At 34.6% G+C, this 24,653-nt stretch overlaps 1 protein-coding gene across 6 annotated transcripts in view; it reads left to right on the forward strand.

The window, feature by feature from the left end:
- Positions 1 to 24,653, forward strand: part of DGKB (diacylglycerol kinase beta) — a 397,600-nt gene that overhangs the window by 133,871 nt on the left and 239,076 nt on the right. For all 6 annotated transcript variants that reach the window (XM_032991591.2, XM_042802008.1, XM_042802011.1 and 3 more), the window contains 7 exons: positions 922 to 1,062; positions 6,395 to 6,444; positions 7,797 to 7,871; positions 8,406 to 8,525; positions 18,166 to 18,283; positions 21,060 to 21,148; positions 21,228 to 21,344. In XM_032991591.2, coding sequence (XP_032847482.1) covers positions 922 to 1,062; positions 6,395 to 6,444; positions 7,797 to 7,871; positions 8,406 to 8,525; positions 18,166 to 18,283; positions 21,060 to 21,148; positions 21,228 to 21,344 — 710 coding nt within the window. The remainder of the gene's footprint in view (positions 1 to 921; positions 1,063 to 6,394; positions 6,445 to 7,796; positions 7,872 to 8,405; positions 8,526 to 18,165; positions 18,284 to 21,059; positions 21,149 to 21,227; positions 21,345 to 24,653) is intronic.

Raw genomic sequence — 24,653 nt, forward strand, 5'->3', positions numbered from 1 at the left:
GTTATTTGTGCAATGACAAATCTGTTCTGAATCAGTTATAGAAAATATTTAAGAACAGTTAAATCGTTTTGTAAAGTTTCATCTTTAACATCACTAAAGTCAGTGAGAAATGTAAAAAACCTATAAAGGAAGTTTTATTACTGCTTTCTCTCTGTTCTTCTGTCCTTCCCCTTTTTTTCCTCAGTCTATTGGTCCTGCAGATTCCAGTAATATCACCAGAATATCAATGTTCTCTTGAAACAAGGAGTTTGGCAATGTTGAAACTTCTATTCCAAGTGGTACACTGGAACTGCTCTTGATCACAATGTTTGAGCAATTATTATGACTATTACTTCTTTCTGTTTATTTTTATAATATTCCGTGGCTGAGGCATCCATGTTTGAAATATGTGTTGCTCTGACATATCTGGCTGTGTTCTTGGGAAAACTACACACTTGGGTATTATCAGAGTTGTCTCTGACACTAGAACATCCTCAATTCATGTAGCTGGTGTCAATCTGTAAGTTTGATGAAGTTTCTAGAAGCACAAGGAAGTGGATGCAGCATTGAGCAGGGATTGTTTTAATACTTAAATTAGCATGTAATGTAGCAGAGTAAAAATATTCACCAAATTTTTTTGTAGTCAGATGACATCAGATGAAGAAAAAAAAAAGGCATTTTGCCATTCCCATAATTGATTTTTTTCATGTTTAAATAGTTTGCTTTTATCTGTACAACATTTTAAAACTTCATTAACATTTTAATTCTGGCTTTGCTGGATAAACTATGAACATGAATTGTTTAAAACTTCACATTTATATTATTTAAATTAAGAAGTCATCTGAGATTCACATAAAATTAAGACGCATGTATGCAACAGTTGTATTTTAATTTTCTGCTTATTTCATATGTTGAGTAACAAAGGCTATGTGTTATTTCCAGGTCTGAGACTTAACAAAGGTACTTCTACATCTCGACCTCCTACTCCTGCCAATTTACATTCACCAGACATGATCCAGCTGAAAGATATTGTTTGCTATTTGTCACTGCTAGAAAGAGGAAGACCTGAAGACAAGCTAGAATGTATGTTATTTAAGTTAATTTTATGTATTTATTTCAATAAGTCATCAAAAATTGTTTCTAAATTTTCTGAGTTTAAGACTCAGTTTTGACTGTCTGTGTTATGAAAATACGGTTCTAGGTGACCATTATTGCAGAAGGGGTCTTTTATTTTTGCTAATAGTATTAATTTAATGATATTTTATCTAAATTCTATCTAGCACACGCTAAGGTAGGGGGTAAGTTTCATATATTCTGCAGTTAAAACAATGCTTTCTGTACTGTCATCTCTTGATTAGTATCAGATCTGAGAAAAACAGATGAAATATACTGAGGATGCTTAGAGATACATAGAAGTAGTGACTAATCTGTAGAAAATTAGCTAATTCGCACAAAGAATAGTTGTTAATATATGCCATGGACTTTATAATATTAGTAAATACAGAAAAGCCAAGATTGGTCAAAGTCTGCACCACTGTTGGGAATGAGTGTTTGTCACTGGAAGTCAGAAATTACTTGATTTTTTTAATTAGGGGCCTGATTCATTAAAGCCCAACACCTCTACCTGTTCAAAATGTAGCTGAGAGTTTGATCTGTGCGTTGGAGAAAAAAAGAAACCATGTGTTTCCCCATTACGGAATTTTAGAAGCCACTGTTCCCGATAGATAAAGAGTCAGTCTAATCATATAGACCTTACTGAGACCAAATATACTGTAATATGCATAGCTGGTCTGTAAAAGAACTGTGAGATCAGGCTCTAATACTGTATGGAAAGGAAAGTAAATAGTATGATAGCAAATGCAAACAATAGGCTGCTTCTGTTGGACTAAGAAATTCATTACGAGGTTACATGACTGCATGTTGTTGAAGTATCTTGATGTTTAATTACCTGTAATTATCCTACAGTGACAATTTTGTACTGTAAGATCACCGATACCTTTGCCTCAGCAAAGATGATAAGGAGCTTTCCCCACATTTGGTAATATCAGTTTGGTATCACATGATTAGAATATGAGGATGTATGCATGAATGTGCATTCAGAACACGAGCACAGGAAAACTAAGATACTAGGATTGAATTCAGCTTGCAATACAACTGTTTCATGGTAGCAAGTTATGCAAGCCTTATCAGAGCTCTGAAGAGCTCTGTGCCCAAACCGTAGCATGAAATGGAGATCAGTTTCCTCCCATGGTGTCAGGCATTGGTACAATGAAAAGGGGGAGAGACAGACGAACACATGATGATTTTACTGTTAGGGGATGTTCCATGAACTTCCTGCAACAGGAACTGCATAGGCAAAAGGCTATGCGTGATTTATATGATTTAGGAGTGAGAGACCCTTATATAATAAATGTATGGTACTTGTTTTTTATATTCAAGATCATTTGCATTTACTACTTATAATTAAGGACATGGTTATTATATAAGTTTATTTTCTACTTTGTCATACGGAGTTGAAATATACCACGTATCGCCACTTTTTAGTGTCTAAATTTTGGCTTATACTGTACCATTAGTGTGCAGAATTCCCTGTTGATTTTACTTGAATTGTCCTTACAATTGAATTCTTCTTATAATGGTATAATTTAACCCTTTGTCTGAAATCATAACAGTAGGTCCTGTGGCTGTAAGGTAAATTATAAATTAGCCCTGGAGTGAAAAACTCTTATTCTGGAGTTGCCAACATTAATATTAATAATAGTCTCAAATAATGAATTTTTTTTCTGTTGACAAAAAATTAATCATAGCTTTGTGTTTGGAAACTTGAGTCATCACAAGCAGAACATGGAAGGAGTGCCTTCAAATAACATCTGATACAAGCTGGAGATTTTTTAAAGATAAAATACACTAAGAGGAAATAAGGGTTAGGTTTTGGATCTATATGATCTCTGGATTTCCATAGATTTACAAATATTCCAGCAGATAAATGGATTCTCTTAACAGTATATTTCCAAAGGTCTTAGCAGTGCAAACTTCACCTGTTTGAGATGCTCAGCATATCTATTATTCATAAACTATATATGGCCTGAATATAAAACCTATCTCAAACTTTCCTAACAGAGGTGAATTGGAATAATTTAAGTTCTCTTTTTAAGGTCATACTGAAAACAGTTCAAGGTGTATCTATATTGTTAAGTACCTTCATACTCTGTGGCTCAACCTGTAGACTTGATCCACAGAAAGAGTTTTCTGCTCTCCATGTTGTTTCCACATGTACCAAGCTTTGCTTGCTGGTGTCTACACTGATTCTTGAATGTGTAAGAAAGAACACTTAGAAATATGCAGGGTACTTCCTAAGAACGGAAGGGTGGTGTTTCATAGCTCAACTTTTCTTCCTTAAATGACCATAATAACAGAAGTTATTTTAGCTCACAATTATATGAGGCTTTATCAGCCCAATGCTTTCCTCAATTTGTATGTGTTTTTTATCGGTATAACCATGAACACCAGATATGTATTTCTTGTGAAACTGTTCAGAGGAATGCCAGGAGGCAGTATGAAGGGCATTAGACATAAATGGTGTGGAGGAGGCATATGACCTCCACACGTACCATAGCTTTACAAACACAATATGCTTACAAGTACTCAAACATCTCTCTGCTATTATGAACAGAAACTCCAAGAATTATGAGCTATGTTTTTTTTTGACAGTTTCTCTTACCAAGACTGTCTCCAGGTTATTCTGTTTCTGTTCATTCCATTCCAACAGAAGCTTCAAGAATGCTGTACTGTTCTTTTGTATTTTTGCAGGAACATGATTAGTTATAGTCTGTCTTTTTGCTCTGCTATGCACCTCTTGGACATGCAAGCTTCTGTGGAGACTGATAGGCTGTACAGTATTCAAAGTACATGCACTGGTGAAAATACAAAGTGCATTCAGCACTTGTATGTGCATATGTTTTTGAGAATGAATTCCCTAATTTCTTCTTAAAAGAACATAATTTTGAACTTTTGAAATTTCTGGGATGCCACCTTTTGTCGTATGCAAGATTAGAAGTCCAGAGGTTGCAGGTCAAAGTATAGCAGTGTGGCAGCTGACCTCATTTTGGTAATTTTATTTTAATATGCTTCTAATTATTTACATAAGTTATGCAGTCTAGTAACAGAAGTCAAGTGGCCAGTCAGTACTGTCAGGTAAGGAGATGGAAAAAGAAATAAAAAAGATTGACTTGAGCTCTGTAGTTTGCATCAGAACTTTTGTTCAGTTGTTTTTATCATTTTGTGTTGTTTTTTCTCCTTGAGTGTGTAAATCAGCAAGAACATGAATATTTAGCAGGGTATGAATAGAAAAAAGATTGCATGCCGCACCAGTAGCATAGTTTTTCAGTCTAGCCAAGAGCCTAGATTGAGCCTTTTCACTACCCAATGTATATGTAATCGGAGAGACTTTGTTTGCTATAAAGGTGAAACAGCTATAATTATGCTAATGTCTGTTTTTAAATGACTGATTAGAAATACTGATTTATGTTAAAGGAAGCAAAAAAAAAAGCTGTAAGCACTACTTCTCTGGAGTGTGTAAAGATCGGGGAGATGCTAAAACTTGCTTTCATGATAACTGTAGAATATTCTTTCAACCAGTGTATTACAATCACAGAGGAGGAGGAAGGAGAACCAAATGATTTGAACTTTATCACCGAGTGATTCAGTGATTCATCCCTATGGAAACTGTGAATGCTTAATGGTACCTTTGCCAGATAATATTAGCTGCCGTGTTCTGAGCAGCTTTAGTAGAAAATGTACTATCAGGGACAGTACCAATCTCTGGTGGATTTTAGCATTAACTGTTGTTTTATACTGAAACATTTCTGCTATGTAATTCACAGGCAAAGAAAGATAGTTTTATAGGCTTTTCTTAGCCTATAACTAATGAATAATGGACCTTTGTAGCTTGAAGCAATGGACTACAGTAAATATCTTAAATCTTGTATTACAGCTATTAAAAGCAGTGCAATGTAGTTGCAAAAATTGCTGAAGTGGTAGAGAAGTATACTACTTACCTTTATTCCCCACAGTTAGGTGAACAACCTGGGAATAAGATGGGGTATATAAGGGAAGCATGCCAATACATATAACAGTTAAATATGTTTTGCTGTAAATTGAAAATAATAAAATTCTTTCTGATTTTTACTTCCAATTGCTAAGAATTTCCTCTTCTCATTGTTTTCTGAAAACTGGGATAACCTTTGCTTGCAGAATTTATTGGAGTGTAGCAGCATTTTCTGTGGATCCAATGTGGTGGGATTGTTCACTGTTGAATAGGTCATATGTTACATTTCCAAAGATCAGTCAGTTTGTAAGCAGATTGCTTGTTTTTTGCTATCAGTCAAGGCATTACAGTGTCCTGGAACCACCTGTACACAGGCTCTCTTCTCACTTCTTAGAAAATAATTCTAGGGGATAAAAATGAGCACTTTTGAAGGGGATGGTGTTTAGATTTCATAGCTCTGACAGACTGTCCCAGAACATAGGGACGAAGAATGAGGTATTCATAGGCTTCTGGTTTTCATCTTTAGCCTTTTAACAGTAATCCTACCAAAGCTTCAGGCTTGTTTCTGCTCTGCAATCTGATGCAGTGTATGATCAGCTGAATAAGCTGCTTTGAAATATCTTGGTAGTTGTGGACATACCCACTCTTGTGGCTGGAATCAAGTAATGATTCAAACTTGAAAGTTGATATTCTTTCTGGATGTTGTCAATATTCAGCTATTCAAGTCTGGGTAGCTCCCCAAAATGTTGGGAGTACATTTTCAAATTGATGAAGCGAGTCTGGTCCTGGGAGGAGTTGTGCTGGCAGTCTGTGAGGAACGTTTATTGTTGGATTTGACTCATTAGATACTTCAAGTAGAAATCCTCTATTTCACTTAGTTGGCCAGAAAGCATTTCTAAAGCAATATCACTATTGAATAGTGATAGCTGCAACCAAGGGAGTAGGATAGCATTGTAACTTAAGCAGAGTTATCAATGTTTGCCCGACCAATTGTGTGTTATCCTGTGTTTGGTGAGATGATGGAGAAGGGCCTTTTGGTGTTACTCACCATGAATATACGGATCATCTCTAGGAGGAATCAGTTAAGTTCAGGGGCAAAATTAGCTGTTGGAGTGATTATGTGGAAAAGGTGGAATTGCACTATGCAATTGCAACTGTGGCAGGGTAGTTGCTGAGTGAACCTCTCACCTAATACGAAGTGTTCGGTGGGTCTACAGGTAGTGTGATCATTAAAGGAAAATGTTAATGTTTCTCCTTTCTTTCAGACTCAGGTTTGGTTGTTTAGTGTTTTGTTTTGGGTTGTGGGGTTTTTTATGAAATAAAGTTGTTATTCTGTTTTCTCAGTTTCCTTCTCTGTTTCCTTTTTAGTTATGTTTCGCTTATATGATACAGATGGGAATGGATACCTGGATAGTTCGGTAATGTTATTTATGTATTTTAATGCATTGTATGAGTATGTCATAGTGTCACACCTATACAAAAGTATATTAATCCAAATCAAGTTTATATTTATCCTGAATTAATAGAAGCAGTATAAACTATAGTCGATAAAAAGTCACCTATTGTGAAAGTAAATTGTGAGTTTTCTTTTGCATTAGGCTACTGCTTCTACACCTGGATACATTTTCAAATGCTGACACTGCTCTCATGGAGTCCTATTCTATTGTCTTCTGATTTTTAATCATATTACTGTAAGGGACACATTAATATGATTCCTAAAATTCTAGTATGCTGCTGGGAGATATATATGAAAGCATCATTTGTAAAGACTTTGTTAAAAGGGGAAGGTATGAGTCACACAGTGGATGTATGTGGAGAGATAACGTGGAAGTTCTGACATTAAGAACAGAGAAATAGTATTAAAGACAAAGTTTTGAGGAGCACTCCAACCAAATGCTTGAAGGAAAATCAGAGATACAGCAATCATTTTAAAAATGTAACTATTTTTTTTCTGTTAGCTAACAGAAAGAAGTATTTTATTGGCAGCTTTCTTTTTTCTTCCCGCCCCCCCCTCCTCCCCCCTCTTTTGTATCTGACTGAAGTAAGACAGCATAGAGTGAATTGGTAAAGAAGATGAGGTGATTCCCATAAGGAAGCAAAGTTATATAGAGGTATAAAATAAATACTGTATTGTAGTTTTAGGCGGAACAAAATATGAATTAGATAACTAGTGCATAATAAATATACATGAGAATTCAGAATCGTTCTAGATAAGAATTTGAGCATGTTTACAAACCAAATTGTATATAAGAATATTGATGACCACTAGTGATAAGTGATCAAGGGAAATTAAAACAATATAATGGTAAGAAAGTATTTCTGTATTAGTTTATACCATCTACTTTATGCCTTATTTCCATTAGAAAGTTGTAAATTAAACAACTGCTGTCAAAAAAATAGTTGGTTACAATGCTGGAATTTAAAGGACCTTGCATCATTATATCACAGGGTGGACTTCAGTTCATGAAACCAGTGCTTGAATGGACAACTAGGAAGGAAGAATCTATTACTATGTTCAACCCAGAGGATGTCCTTTGGTTGTGGGGCTGTATTTCACCTCCCTGCATGCTTTGCGGTCCATGTCTGATGTTTTGCTAGTGAATCAGATTCATCTAAGAGGGGACAGCTTTCTGTGTAAAGGACATTCATTAGGAACATTGATGAAACAGTGTCACTGAATTCCATATATTTGAATTATAAGCTGCTTGCAGTAGAATTTGTCATGATAATATTGCATTAAATATTATCATTCTTTTTCATTTACCTGTAGGAGCTGGAAAATATCATTGCTCAAATGATGCACGTTGCAGAATACCTTGAATGGGATGTTACTGAACTGAGTCCAGTAAGTATCCGTTTTATTACAAGTTTTTAATGTTGCTAGAGATGGTGTTTAATCGTTTTGTGATACTTTATGTCAACATGTGATTCTGTATGTTAGTAAGATAGAAATAATAATAGCCTGTGTTCTGCTATGACACTGTTAATTAGCACTTCAGTCTTTTTTCTGATTAAATCTGATCTGTGAAACATTCTTCCTAGAGTTTAAGGCTTTTATTCAGTGTGTGTAGTATTTAACGTTTATAAAACAACTGGTTTGTCTGAAAATTTCATAAAAGTACCTCTTATCTGTATTGTACATAGTAAGTACACCAGGGGATAGAGTTTGGTTTGGGAACTTTAGGTTATCATGAAATGTAAATAGGAATATGACACTTCATTTGCTGAACTGTCAGTACTCATTTTGCTACAGGTGGCATACAAATGTGTTCCTCATTTTTTGCATGTGGATGAGGGAATTCGAGATCTGCACATGTTCTAACAATAAATTGCTATATTAGAATATGGAATTTATGAAATTTTTCATTGAACTGTTTAGATCCTTCATGAAATGATGGAAGAAATTGACTATGATCATGATGGCACTGTTTCTCTAGAAGAGTGGATCCAAGGAGGAATGACAACAATCCCACTCTTGGTCCTCCTTGGATTAGAGAATGTAAGTATTAGCAAAAGTGACAAGTTTCTGCTTGCATATCAGCTGTGGCCCTCAGGTTAGTTTCTCTGTGGCCTGTACAAAGAATGGCTTTTATTGTATTTACTAAGGCTGAATGACAAGCAAAGAACAGAAGTGTGTCTTTGAAGTCAGAAGTACATTGGCATGTTTGAAGCAACACCAAATGAACCATCTCTGGAGCTGGAAGCTCTAATAAGCTGATTTATTTATCCTGTTAACATCATATTGTTAATTCCTAGCTGCAATAGTATGTGTTAAGAATGTTTTACTGCCCACGTGTATGTTATATCTGTCTTGGAGCAGTGTCCGTAGACGTCTCAGCATGGTGCTGTGTTGTGTGGCCTAACCATACTGAGTCACAGAACAGTCTAGGTTGAAAGGAACTTCTGGAGATCATCTAGTCCAGCCTCTTATTAAAGGCAGGGCCACAGATGAGGTTATCCACGGCCCTGTCAAGCGAAATACCGAATAATTCCAATGAGGTGGATTCTACCAGTTCTGTGGGCAACCTCTCCCAGTATTAATTGTTCTCAAGGGAAAGAACTTTTTTCTTACACACAGGTGGCATTTTTTCTGCAGCAGTTACTGCCCATTGGCTCTTGTCCTATCATGATACATCTGTGTGAAGATAGTTCTGTCTCTGTAACTACCTTAGTAAACTATACTAAATAGCAATATCAGAGAGAACATTTACACTAAAGGATAGTGTGTGATAAAAAGAAGAGCTTATGTTCTGTACATTTACAACTTCACATTAAAGATAAGAGAGATGTAATATGATCAATTTTATACCCGTTCAACACAGCTGTTTTAACACTGGCATGTTGCCAGTGCCACCTGCTGTCCTGTATGTGAGCTAATTTTGAGCACGTGTATTTTAGCATATGTTTCAAATGTTTTTCTGTTATTTGAGAGAAAACATTTTTATTTATTTTTTTTCGGAAATACTTTTCAGATATTGAGGTGAAATAATAAATAATACTTTCCTTATATACTGCTATGGTCTGAACTAAACCTAGACTACTGTAGTTGCTCTATGGTATTTTATTTGCACAAAGAATGATCGGACTGAGACCTTCCTTAGGGAAATATGCAACAAAACAGTGTGTTTATGAGAAGATCTAAAATTCTTGCAAAATCTTTTCACTCAAATTACCAGATAAATATCTGAATTGAGTATAACTTTCAGTACCATTTGGATCACTGTATTAATTCCCTAATTCTGTATGTGTGACTGAGTAACAAAAAAGTTAAATTACTTCTCTGTCATCAAATAACAGACCTTTGTCAGGCTGAATTCCATTTTTTCCACAGAATTAATCTAAACAAAGGGCAGCAAATGCTCTTTAAACAATCAATATAGCAGATAATACAGTCATTTTCAGTACCGATTTTTCTTTTCTGACAGGTAGTGTAGATGTTATGGGAGTATTTTTCAGTTACGCTTCTTTCTTTCTAAACTTAAAACTCCTTAAATTCCATTATACATTAATGCATATCCTTCTGCAGAGGTTTATTTTCATATTAAAGCAAAAACTATTAGAAAGAAGCTATGTAAATATATGTTATCAGACACTTTATCCTTTCGAGTATTTTTACTAGTTATTAGATAATTTATCTTGCTGCATATAGCTTTACTGTGGAAGTAATAAAAATATGTAAACAGTGATCAAAATTCTGTAGCATGCTGTCAGCACGGATTAGTGTTTCTGTCATCAAGAGTATTCCCAGTACTTTATGTGTTGAAGAGACATAAATGTACAGTTGTGAAAAAATACTGTGGTGATATGCAAAATACCATTTTGATCAATAACCATAGTTTTATTAGTTGAAAGTTGGAGTAAAATGGATGGGGTGACTTTTAATGTTTTTTTAATATTTTACTTTACTGTGAATGAAGTCAGTTACCTACAGAACTGTACAAGCTGAACTGCTAGTCATTTGCTAATGATTTACTAGGAAATGATGCCATCCTCTAAAAGGGATCCCACTTTTCATGTTTAAAAGTGCTCTTGATTTCTTAAACCATTTGCATAATATGTAGAGAAAAGCCAGATTTTTAAATTTCCATCAAAGCAGCAAAGAGTTGCTATTTCTGTTTGTACACAGATATAAATGATTAAATATAATTGTATTTTAGGACACTGAAAAGTTAAATTGGGAAAGTTAAAACTCTAGTGCCTATCCATCATTATTTTGTGTTAATGAATAGCATGATTTTGGTAGTTTTTACGGCATCTGGTGTATTATCCAAGCTCTTCATTCTAGTGCATCATTCATATTAGTGGAATGCTGTTATTTCTTTTTGCATGCTGTTGTTAGGTTTTGCAAACCCAGCTTCCCAGGACTCTGCTTTTTGGCTTTCTCTTCTCCTTTTAGTTATAATAATGAAAAGTAAGGTAAGAGTCCTTTGGACTCAGTAATCAAGTAATAAAGTGCTGATATCTGCAAGTTTTCCACAGGCTGGTTAGTATGTGAAACTAAAGGGCAAAACTTACTGGCTTATGCTGCCTGGACATGTCCAGGTAGTCTTCGCATGTTGAAAATAAGCAAAAAAACCCACCCCAAACCAACCAAACAATTCTCTCACCTTCTTTTAACTTTAGCCAATTATGCTTTAGCTGTATGCTGAACTCAGGCAATGGTGAAATTTTAAATCCGAGAGATCAATTTTAGAGCTTGTCCAGTATGACAGTGACAACAATTTGTCACTGTAGTTTATTAAAAAAAAAAAAAAAAAAGCCAGTGAAATCTTTAATTTGTTTTGGTTTGGGGTCCATTAAGTTACTGTAATATACTTAACTCTTGTATAGAGCTTGTACAATACAAGATTCTCAGCTGTTGTAATTGGTTATGCTAATATCAGTGGAGCTATGATAATTTGTTTCAGCTGAAGAATTGTCATAGTACCTTCAGATTTCAGCTGCATTGTTTGTAGTTAATCTTTAGTTTCCTTTAAGGGCTATGTAAAAAGGTCAGATAAGTAAGTTTTCGGTTACATTTAAGGCCTTTTAATCAGTTTTTATTACCTACTGTATTAGATGCTTTAGTTACAGTAATAAAAAAATCAAAGAAGCACCTAAGTAAAATATGAAACTATAATACACAAAAATAAAAGAATAAACAAGTCAGAGAAAGTCTATTCTTAAACAGATTTGTGGTCTTTACCCTCTGACTTCATCAGCAATACCCTTCTGAAATTGGAGCATTAAGTTGTTATTACAAATACTAGCCAGCCAGCTGTTATCAAGTTGAAATAAGTAACAAGGAAATCTGCCTGACTTTCCTTCTGATCTCTCTTTCTCTCTTTCTGCCCACCCAACCCACCCTCCCATTTTCTAGGCTTTCATGAAACTTCTAGTGCCCTCTCAAACTTAGTTGGGATTACTAAATTAATTTAAAAGTTGCTGGAGCAGTTTAGAGTCATGGAGATAAAGTAACAAAAAGCATAAATAAGTCTAACTTCTCTAGGAAATCAGCATATCTATCTAGTTGATTTTATCTTACTGGGTTTTAAGCTTTCTATTTTCTCCTAAAACTTGAGTTTAGAGTTGCTGTGAAGGTAGAATTTAGAAATAGAGTTTTATCTCTAGGAATGTTTCAGGATAGAAACAATATATTCTTATATTAATGCTTTTCAAGTCAATTAGTGTGCTAAACAAATAATTTTAGTACAAGATAGGGAATTTATCCAAGAGCTTAATTGGTTCTTTAAGGGTGCTGTGATACTGTTTGAAAATTTGTTTTGCAAGACAAGACCTTATAATTGCATACATGTATAATACATTTATACCTGGATGACTGCACTTTTTCCACTTACCAATGGCTGAATGTGTTCTGTATTGCACCTACTGAAACTTTTGTCTTTAAGATCCATAATTCTTACTTTGAGGTTTAGTTGGGCCAGCTTCATGGAAGTTGTTCCAAGAAATTCTCTCATGAAAACTGAGAATTTCAAGGAGGGAAAAAAAAAAAAAAAACAGAAAACAAAAAGCAAAGTAATTATAGAGGATGGTTATGTGGTGCAATTTTTTACTAAATTTATTTTTTATTTATTATTTTATTTATTTTTTACTAATAAATGTATGAGGTAGAGTTTTTTACTCCTCCTGGTTGATAATTACACTTCTGGGAGGTGGCCTATGGCATACTAGAAACCACTGTTCTACTTATTATACTGCTTCACAGTAGAAACCTTTGAAGTTTCTGACCTTTTTATTTCATTATGTGTTAATTCAAGTAGATCAACATTGTCAGTGAAGTTTTAGTTACCCCATTGACTTTCCTAGCATTGCTTGAAATGTCCTTTGTAATCTGGGTACAAAATGACACTTAATGACAGTTTCCCTCTAAGGATTTTTGTCTGCCATGAAAATTGTATGCTTCTCTTTGCTAGGATTTCCTCACTTGTACAGTATTGTTTCACACTGTTCTGATAAAAGCACTTGATTTCGCTTTTAAAGTAATTCCATGACAGATATTTTGGTCTCGCTTCTCTTGCAGTGGATCATTACTACAACCTCTGTCAATGATTGCACAAGAAGTAGGTATAAACTGCAAGTTCACAAAGTGCTAATATTTTTTTAAAATCCTGTTTTAGGAGTGGAAAGTATTTTATTCCTTCTTCACTGGCCACTAGATGTCAGAGTTGCACTGTGTAACCAGTACTGTATAGTTGCTGAAAGCAGCCCTAAAGTGAGAGAGAAATTGAACAACAGTAAATGCTTTGTTAAATCATCAGTAATCGGAAACCAGGCGACTATGCCTTCTTTTAAGTCACAAAATGTAATTTTCAACCCATTTCACCTTTTAAATCAAGGTAAATCTCAATGGGACAAACACATTTGTGTTGAAGTGTGACTATGCTTCAATTAAATCAGGAGGAAATACTCTGACAATTTTATTTTGGATCCTTGAGCAGCAAATACTATGCTATTACAGTCAAAGAATTTAAAAGGGTAACTCTTTTTCAACTTTTTTGATTAAATATGGGATGGAATACTTGAGTGTGAATCCACACTTGGGAAATATGTCTTCTTATATTGTATATTATTGTTGTCTTTCTTTTTGAGCTCTGAGTATGTGAAAGCGGAACCAAACTGGGGACTTGTAAACATTTGCAAGTCTGGTGTGGGATCTGTTGCACCATGAGGAGTGCCTCTTGGGTTGAAGTCTGAAATGACTGTTTAATACCTAAGCAGTTTAGTAGAGTTGTGTTTCTTTCATTCAAGAAGGAACGAGGGCAATCTATCCTTTTGTTGTCCCCAGTGATATTTTTAGAAGTCCTGTCTGAAGTCTGGCAGATGAGTTTTCTAAAAGGCTCAAGTGCTGATGAGCCATATGCTATTTCCGTATTTACAGAGGTCAGGACCAAGCCCCTGCTAGAAGAAACTGTAGCTTACCCTCTCTGTGCCAGCTCCTTACCAGCTGGGAAGCAGATTCACCTTAAGTGGTAACGGGTGTGATTTTTAGCAGCATCATTTCACGGCGTTGCCAGCAGAGGGGGTAATGTTAATGCTGTGTGAGACTTCATAGCAGGAGCTGCTAAAAAAAGTGCACCTCACCTCTCCTTGACAATGCCGTCTACTTTTATGCTGTGCTAGCTCCCACTTCTTTGCAGGTAGTTTGCAAATGTCTTTTCTTACTACAGTCTTGTTTTTCCTTTTACGTGTAGGTTGGTAAAATCCCGGGAGAAGTCAGGAGTAACTCTAACCTGTTCTGTATATAGGGTGTGAAATAAATAGTATTTCATGCAAGTATAAAAAATTACCATTATTTAAAGTGTAATTTCTGCACCATTTCAGTCTCTGTAGATGACAGGTGACTACTAGTTTAGTGGCAGGTAAACTTCATAGTGTGGCTAATTATGAAGCTTGTTTATAGAGATTAATTGCCCCTCCTCTGTCTCCTTTTCTATGTTGTCATTTTCTCACGTACATATTAATGCTTAAGCATTTCTAGAAGATCAGGATAGTACGCTGGTGAGTGCATGGATGAATGCTGAAAATAAATTGATTTTTTTTTTTCCTTTCTCCCGCACACATGCACACAGACACACACAAAGTGTCTCGGAAGTTAGAAGTGAGGAGCCCTCCCGAATAACGCATCTCTTGAATGAGGTTACTCACTCTCCAGCTGAACCAGAACAGACTTAGAACCCTCCCTCCCCAAATCAAACTGAATAAAACAAAACCCGACTTGAATTCTTTGCCAGAATCCACCAAAGAAATTATGAACATAACTGCATTTGTGTTAAAAAGAAGTGCTGCGTGGTTTAATGGACACTTCTCACGTTCCAACTGACTGAACGATACCCAAAGATCAGTCATAAAAATGTCTTCAAGTCATGTAAACATGTTTAAAATAAATGAAAACAGAATAACAGTAGGCAGTGAAAGAATAACTTAGCAGACTCGCTAACATCCTTCTCCCTCGCTTGCTTGTTACTAGCTCTTCTCGTAGAAAAGACTGAGTTTGCTGGTATTTCAGAGACTCTGCAGCTTTTGTAAGAGGGGATACTTTCTAGGATGAAAATTCATCAGTGATTTCATTACCTTTTTAAAGTCTAAAAATCTTGAGTTTTGTGCTTGAAGCCTTAAGATCTCTGCTTAGCTTTATTTAAAAACATATAAAAAGCTGAAGTTAATATTAAACCAGATTAGGGATGTGTAGCTAAATTCTGTGACTACATAAAATTTTCCACTAATTCTAAGGCTGGCTCTTTCATGGTTGACTTGCTTTTTAAGGTCAGGTCCTTTTGGCAATCAAATCCATGGTAAAAGGGTCAGGACCGTAAGTTAAGAGAACTGTTGTTAAAAAAATAAATGTTACTATTGTCATTATGCGCTGAAGTCTGTGTATGGCATATGGAGGCTTCATTTTCAGTGATGTATAATGAAGTGAGGAAGAGTGTTTTCCGTACCTGCTCTGCTTTGAGATTTTCTTAATGACTATTTGTTTCTAAACTCTTTCTTGGGATATGGAAGCAAAATGAGTGAATGTCAGTAAATGCACTGATGTATCAGAATTGTGGATTTTATTCATACTTACAGACTTGCATTGAGGGGGCTTTGTTTCACATTATGTCTTTTTTTTTTTCTTGGCAATGTTTTAAAAAGTTATGTGCATGCATAATCATATGCAGCACTTTATTGCTTATTTTTGGCAGTGCACGAGCAAAAATTTAATTTGCTATTTTCCAAAAGTGCATTGTGTTTATGTAATGGATTTGCATCAGTTGCAGACTGTAACACAGCTAAGTGTTTTAATTGGCAGAACACCCACATCAAGACTTGTTTGTTTTTCTGATAAGGAAAATGCCAGCTAAGTTAGTCCATATGTTCTGTTCAAATAAGAAGCAACATATTCTCATGTAATGGCCATTCTTTAAAAATAAAATTAAAATTAAAAAGTAACATAAAACTAATGTGGAAGAGGAGCAAGTTTATGAAAGATTATGAATTTTTGTTAATTTTCAGAAGTAGAAAATATTTTTCTAAGGAAAGCTGGTCAACTTGCATTTTAAGTGCTTGTGGTTTATGACTCTATCTGTTGATGACCTGAGTAATATTAAAAAGAAAGTGTACATTGTTTACTATATTTTCTCGTAAAGATATACATGGTCTTTATTGTCTAGTGAATAATCGTCTACTTTCAGAAGACTTGAAACTCTCATCCTATGTTGTAGTTTAACAATACTTTAAAAATGTGTGGAAGGTGGTAATAAGGTGGAAAGAAAAATAGAAGTTACAGTGCTCCATTTAATGAAATACATCCTCTTCAGCTGACAGTCATGAAGGAGCTTGACAGGCTTCTAGTGCTCCACAGCTGCAGAATCTATTTCTGCTTCTTCAGGGGAAATTGGGAAACTTCCACACCCTTTGTCAGCCCACGAATCCCACATTAGGCATCTGCTCTGCTCTTTCTGCAGAAAGGAGACCCTGACATTGCCCAGCTGACAGAGATGGTATTTGAACTCCTGCTGATAATATTGGGGGAACTCCACTTAGGCTAAGAAAACAATATTCCACCTGATTTCAGTTCCTTTTGTTTTTAGGTAATTTGTAGGAATTATCCAAAGTTGTGTTCTGGCTAGGACCTGGCTCTGAACCAAACATGCTTAATTTCTTGGAGTGCTGATTTTCCTTCAGGATTTTTTTTTTTCCCCACAAGGATGAAGGAGTCTTCATCATCTTCGATTTGTAGTTAACAGCTAACTCTTAGAATACAGCAATACTATTTTTTTAAGGACATAACTCATGCTGTATATACTAATATAGGACAAACCCAAATTTGTATTAAAATTTATGTCCACTGACTTACATTAACTGTCCTTATCAGTGAAAACTGTCATATTATTGATGATATGTCAGGAATATTGTATATACATGATGATAAGTGATAGTAGCAGTTTGATGTGAGAAAGCAGAAAATGAATGAGAACCAGCTGTTGATGTGGCTTCCTTTAGCTATGTGACAATTTCTTTTTGGTAATAAAATGACCAAGAACAGTATAGTGTTTCTGTAATGTACAATGAAGAATCAAACTACTGCAGCCCATTTCAAGCTAAGAGCATTAACTGCCTTTGTTCTAATGGATGTTTGTTATATTTGGAAAAAATAAATACTTTTTTTTTTTTTTTTTTTTTTAAATAGAGTGATATTACAGTAGGCTAGTCTATTTTTTTTTTTTTTTTTTAATCAAGACCTCTGATGATGGCAAAAAAGAAGCCTGGTGGCCACACTTGCCAAGAATCCTGGGATTTAACACGTATGCCAAGTGCACATCATTTTAAAAACCTTCTAACAACAGTGAGATCTCAGAATGATTCCATTAAGAAGGAAGAGGAGAATCATGCAACTGAAAGCTTACTTTCATAAACGTAAATGATTTGATAATATATTAGTTGTATGCATAAGTTACAGTGGGCCCCTGAGTTGTAAGTGTTGACCAATTCATAGTTTATTCATGCAAGGTTTGAGTATAGTGCTACAGCTAACTGGAAAATGTGGCCTTAAAGTAAGGATTTAAATTTTTGGAGAAGAGATCCAGGATGTAAATCTCAGCCTTAAATACTTGCTTTTTGATAGACTGTCGGCAGTAGATTAACATAAATTAAAACTGACGAGCTATTATTGTGGTGTGGTTAGATTTCCTACTTCACGTGTTAATACATGTCCCTAGTTCTAAGGGTCATTAAGAATAACTCCATAGTTTTAAAAAATCCTTACTGCTGTTCATTTTGGGGAGTTTTATCTTCTAACCCACAGCACCTTTATGTTTAGAATTAGTCTAGAACAAATTTTAGTTAGTTTTAATACTGGTTGTAATTTAATATCAGCCTAGATTTATTGCTAGCATTGTGTTGTGGTGGTGACAGCAGCCTGGTGTTTTTCTGCATTGTTTTTGAAACACATGGATGTCTATGAGCTTCTAAATAATTTTTTATTATATCATTGCCTGTGTATTTAGAATGATTATACTGTGATCTGGTGTAGAGTATTGAATGAAGTAACAGCTTGTCTTTTACGTTCTTAAGTCAATCTCCAATTTTTATTGGCACTTATATATTTCATTGTTTATTTTATTAAGTGAAATCTGTTTCTTTTATGTCCTGTGCAGAATGTGAAAGATGATGGGCAGCATGTATGGAGACTGAAACACTTTAACAAGCCTGCCTACTGTAATCTTTGTTTGAACATGCTAATCGGAGTAGGCAAGCAAGGTCTCTGCTGTTCTTGTGAGTATAAGCATTTCAGTGTTCATTTGCATACATGTCTATTCCTAGAAATGTTGTGCTTGCTGCATAACAAAGAACTGGTGGCTTCCTAGTACAATACCATTGCCAACACAATGGTGTCTCTGCCTCTGCCTTCTGTACTTGAGTGCTCAAGGTTCTGTCTTTAATTTTTCAGGATTTTGGGCTTTCACTGCTATTGTTTGAGGGAGTTTTCTATATTGTAATAGCTCTCCATATTAGTTCCTTATGGAGTCTGCCTCTTTTTTTTTTTTTTTTTTCCTCCATTAGCAAGCGTCATGCTTAAGTTTCAACCTGATATTTTTCTTATTCCTCTTTTGAGTTTATTAACAGTTACTCGTATTCTTTAATAGGTATCAACTTGACTAGCATCTAAGTGCCATATTTGTTTATTCAGATTTTGCACAGCATTCTTGTTTTGTAATTCTGAAAGTCAAAATCCCAGTTTCCCAGAAATCACGTTTCTGTAACGCTTCTGAAATTTCGTATATTTACTTGGTTTGTAATCATGTACCTTAGTCTTGACATCCTTTAACATATTAACTGATTATAGATTTTAAGGTAAAGGAACACAGAAAAACTACTGCATCTAATTTGACCTTCATTAGACTATTAGATGCAGTTACTACAGTTCAATTCCTTGAGTTACATCTATGTATCTCCTAATAATCTGTGTTTGACCAGCTCATAACCTGTATCTTGAGAAACCAAATCTTGCTAAAACATACTTTGTCTCTGTTTGAATGTTTAAAGAGATGGATGATTGGTATCTTTCTTTTGTGGTGTGTTCCAATGATTAATCATGTTTTTTAAGACCTATTTCTGATTTGAATATGTCTGGTAGATGGTTCCAGTGATTGGTTTGTGTTGTGCCCTGGTCCATTAGATGAATGAGATCTTTAGTAGTCACTGTATTCTTCTCATGATGGTATCAAGCCACTTTTCATTGTTCTTTTTTCACATTTTTGATAAATTAATCAGTTTCTTAATGTAACTTACTTTCTACGTTTGTGGTATGAAAGATAGCCCATCACAGCTGATCAGGACCTTTCTGCCTGTACAGTTTCACTGATTTAATTTGGGATTCGTCTGAATGAATGAGGGTTTTGTAATCGACTATTTATCTCTCCTCTGTGGGCCACAGATCTCTTGAAATCATAATTCAGATGTAAATCCTCCACGTATGCATTTTCATATCACATAATTTAATTCACAATGCTATGGAATGAGAGAGATACATTTATTAAAATGCAAACAAATAGAAATTGCATAACTTCAGATTAATAAATGCTGATGACAGTGTCTGGAATATATATACAAAATGCTGAATTGACTACTAGATCTCGAAATGTTACATTCTTTAGTATTCTTTTATGTCAGACTGATGTAAACTTAATCCTTGCGAAGAAATATAAGACCCATATATGTTTGAAAGAGAAAATTCTATTGAGCAGATAATATAGATCACATTCTTCAGTAGTTATGAGAAAGGTATAGATGAGTTATATAAAAGTAAACTGCCCCAAAAAGACCAGCCTTACAAGAGCTGTAATTTTCTCTGCTGCAATATACCTCTTTAGAATTTATTTGTTATTGTGCTTGGCACTTACTTCATGAGTAGTCCCAGAGTATCTGAAGAACATCCACATGCTCCTTTCAGTTACTTCATGCAGCAAGGGGAGTGAGTCTACTTACAAAACTATTACAGTATTTCCCTACCTTACTTGCTTCTCCAATATATTTTCAAAGCATTGCTATAGATTTCATTATTTGCATTTTAGATTGTGTGGGAGGAAAAAAAAAAAAAAAAGAAAACTGCAGGGGGCCTCACCATCCCTCCACGGTCCAATCAACAATGTTACTCCCTGCAGCTTGTCTGATTAATGGCTGTGCCTCCCACTGGGTTTGTGTAATAGGTGCAAGCAAGGTGTTTAGGAGTACTTTGTGCTTAATTGCTCTCGAGGTCAAAAGCGTGAGACATACACCATGCAGGCAGAAACCCATTCTGTTTTTAATAGTTGACTCTATTGAATGTGGATATAAGCTGTAGCATTTCCTCACCTAGGCACAGTTGTACAGTTGAAGTCAGGAAAGTTTTGCATTGTACCCTGACATTTGTATGTTTTCCAAATGCATCTAGTGTGGTCTTTACAGACCTGGTGAACAATAGTAGTTATGTAAAACTGGTGTGAAGGTGTTAGGAAACAAAACCTTCTCAGGAATTAGCATTTGGGAAAGTAAGAGTTAAAGTTGGGATGATTACGTGGAATGCATGAAAACAATTGATATCTGAAAATGGACTAATCAGCCATTTAAGATTTATAAGTCAATAGAAGGGACAACATAAATTCATTGGCTTTTATTTTTGTGCTTGCCAGCTGCTCTCATGCCTATGGTTTGTAAAATATAGATTTCCTTCTACTGGCAAATGACACTAAACCATTTGACAGTCATCAATTTGTCTTTAATATTTTTGTCATTTGAGAATTATTGTGAAAAAATTTAGTGAGCTCTGATTTAATTAAGCATTTCCTGTTATGCAATGATAGTGCATTCTTGGATTTCTCACTTGCATAATATTTCCTGTTCTAATTGGCTTTTTGTATTCCACGGAAAAAGCAGTCTAGTTTGAGTTTTCATTGACTGATTGGATTGATTATATAGAGATGGCATGCTGGTAATGTTATTTGTTTCATAAGAATGTAGTCAGAAACACCATTGCCTCAACATCTAGTAACATGGGGTGTTTTTTTTTCAGTTTGCAAGTATACAGTCCATGAACGCTGTGTCTCAAGAGCTCCTGCATCTTGCATCAAAACATATGTGAAGTCCAAAAAGAATACTGATGTAAGTTTGGGGTAGCATTAATTTGCCATGTACCTGTTAATTTAGTAACTGTATGTATATCCACACTTTTCTTTTGCAGGTAATGCACCATTTCTGGGTAGAAGGAAATTGTCCGACAAAATGTGATAAGTGTCACAAAACTATAAAATGTTATCAAGGCTTGACTGGACTTCACTGTGTTTGGTGTCAGATCACAGTGAGTATACTATAGTAAAACCTTTAGCGCAGGTTAAAGAGACAAAAATCTGTGTATCTTTTTTTAAAACCTCATAATTCAAAAGGTCTCATTCAGTTTTGTCCTCAGGGATGAATAGTGTGTGTTTAAGAAATGGTATATGCAGAATATTCATAGGAGTACATAATTGTTGTAAGCAAATATGCTTAAAGGTGTACTCTGCCTCAAGACAATATACAAATGGAAATAATATATGTCACTCTCTAAGAGCAGAATTCCGAATCTACATCATGGAAATATTTATAAGTGAGTTTTCAGTACTGGAGAAAGTCAAGGTCACTGTGACACTAGGGCAAAATCCTTATTTGTGGTGTACTGACAGGGAAATGAAATTGAGGACATCTGGTAGGATAAAGTGATTTCAAGTGTCTGGGAGTAATATACTAATCTGTGCACCAAGTGTAATGTATACAACTTTTGTGTGCTCCTTGTTCAGCAGGAACCAATAACTGGAACTAATGACATTCAAGGAACACTGCCCTTTTAAGTGAGATCTTCATGCTAGAAGGAGCAATGCCAGTATTTCTGTTCCTAGTCAGGGCAGGATTTAAATCTAAATCAACCATCTTCTAGGGGTTTTGCTTTTTTCTGATATCATTATTACTATTGTTATTGTTATGGAACAGCAGTTGTTTGTTCAGTGTTTTAAATAGTAATTTGAGACTGAGGCATTAGTGAATGTTTGTTTTCAACGTACAAGTTTGGATGTTTTATGACATATTTTCTTAACACAAAAATACCAAATATGCAACATCATCAAAGAAAATAGATCCAGGATGCTTTCAGTGATAAGCTGTTATGATTACTTAAAAACCAATATTTTAGAAGAAAGCAAATATGTAGTCCAGATTGCTGTCAAAATTTGGATAATTTATGTAGAGAGTAAAACACCCAATCCAAAATTTTCACATGCAGATAATTAAATTTAGGCAATGGCTATCTGTGTTTAGATGGATAAATAAGAGTGTTCCGCTCTAGATATAGAAGCATTTACATTTATATATTTATGTATATCATTCCAGAAATACATATTATGTAAGGCTCCCTTTTAAAGTCAAAGGAAGTTGCAAACTCTGTAGCTACTCAGAGAAATTATTTTCCCATTCTTTCATGTGAATCTGGAGCAGATTTTTAAAGGCCTTTTGCTTCTTGGAGATACACATCAAGATTTAGAGGACTTCTGTAGGAACTGATACTCACTGAGGAAATACAGGGGAATGCTTTATCATTGAAAACACTGTAAAGGAAGAGGCTTAATTCTGAAAATATCTTAAGTGTTTGTGCTTATGTGCTTATTTAAATGCTTAAATATCTGTCAAAATACCAACTAAAAATGGGCTTATATGTTTTGACAGCCAAAACTGAAAATGCTGGCACTGAGGTTTACAATTATAGCAATTGTATTTCCATCAGTGTTTTAAAGGTTTTTATTTTCTCTAAAAATAATGTTGTATTTTAAAAATAATTTCTTTTAAAAATTTTTTATGACTTCAGTTGTAAATTAAATATATAAGTGAAAAATATGTAATTTTTAAGTTTTAAAAATACTGCAAAATATTTGGTTTTCAATCTCTTATTCACTTTTCTTGCAATCCTGTGTATTCTATTTATTCTATTGCAGTAACTTTTTATACTAATAACTTTATTACTGAAGAAACAGTGTTTTACATTTCTGACAGATACATGATTTTTGAATAGATATTCTGATGTTGCATAATGATCATCACATCCTTCATACGTTTTCAACTCTTTGTACAATGACACATGTAGATCTTGTTAATGAAATTTTTGTAATGTATGGGGATGCTAGTTATGACACAACTAATCCTGAGCCTCCTTCATGCATTTTAAATATCTCTCCTTCTTACAACTTGATAGGGTCACTTCTAATGTCAAGTAACTCAATCAAATCCTGAAATTTAGAGATGTTTTTCACTAAGGAGGTTTGTTATATACTGAGTTCTCATCCAGGACCATGATTCCCTCTTCCATAAACTCTCTATTTCTCTACCGTGGTCTTATAGATTTTTTTTTCCTCATTTTCTCTCCAGCAAATATGTTTTTTCCTACTTTGCAGGCATTTGGTTATGAGGGAGGTAATATTCTGCAAGAGCTAGGTTTGGGGTAAGGGAATTTTGGGGAAATGTATTTAAAATCTGATAAAACATTTTTTTGAGAAGAGATGCATATCATTTTATTTCACTGTGCCAAAGTGTTATTTTCATTAAAGCAACATTTCTTCTACCGTTTCTGTTTTCTGCTATGTGCCAATTCTGTTGTCAAAGATCAACAGAGACTAATAAGAAGATTAAGCTATTTTTTTCCATATATAAGTTTGCATGCCACTGAGTAGCAAAGCTGCTAATTACCACTGAATGTGTGAAGATACTTTTATTTGATGTAACATGGCCTGGTGTGCATTAATTATGGTACAAGTAGCCTTACCACTGAGGCAGAGAATTAGCATGACAAATGATTTAGATTACAGGGCTACCAAAATACTGTCACAATAAGGCTTTAATACTCAGAATAAATCGAAACTCGTTAGACTTTTATTTTCTGTTGCTAAGTAACTGCCTGAAAAGGTAACTATACAGTATAAATGAATATGGACAAGGCTAATATTAGGTGCCATTCAGTTCAAAATTCAGAAATGTTATGTCAATATTAAGTGTACCAGATAACTTTATGAAGACCATATTAGCGGTAAAGCTTATATACATCAACAACTGGTACAATTTTATTGTAATTTTAATAGAGTTCATACTGACATAGTTAAATCATCTAAGGGAAAATGAATCAGTTATTGGAAAAATGTGATTTACAGATGCAAACAATGAACTATGTATTTTTGTAACAGCTATTGAACCTGTTGAACTAATGCTGTATGCCAGTTATTACACTAGTTAAATCCCATGTTAAATAAGATTTTTACTTCAAAATTTCTGATATTTATTATCCCGATTATTTTTCTTCAAGTATACATATCTTCTCAAAAAATAAAGTATTAATCTCTATGGGAAATAAATGTTACCTGAAAAACTTAATGCACAGCTTATTGAATCAATGCAGAAATAGAATCACAGAATCATTTAAGTTGGAAAAGACCTTTAGGATCATCAAGGCCAAAATAATAAACCTTCGCCAAATTTCATATTATGAACTCGTATTTCATTGTGGTGATCTCTGATACTATTGTGAAGCATACCAATTAAATATGAATGCCAGGTACGCAACTTTGCCTTTGTATTGTGTGCCTGTGTTGAAATA

This window comes from Tyto alba, unplaced genomic scaffold, assembly GCF_018691265.1.
Source record: "Tyto alba isolate M040663 unplaced genomic scaffold, T.alba_DEE_v4.0 Super-Scaffold_38, whole genome shotgun sequence".
Taxonomy (NCBI): domain Eukaryota; kingdom Metazoa; phylum Chordata; class Aves; order Strigiformes; family Tytonidae; genus Tyto; species Tyto alba.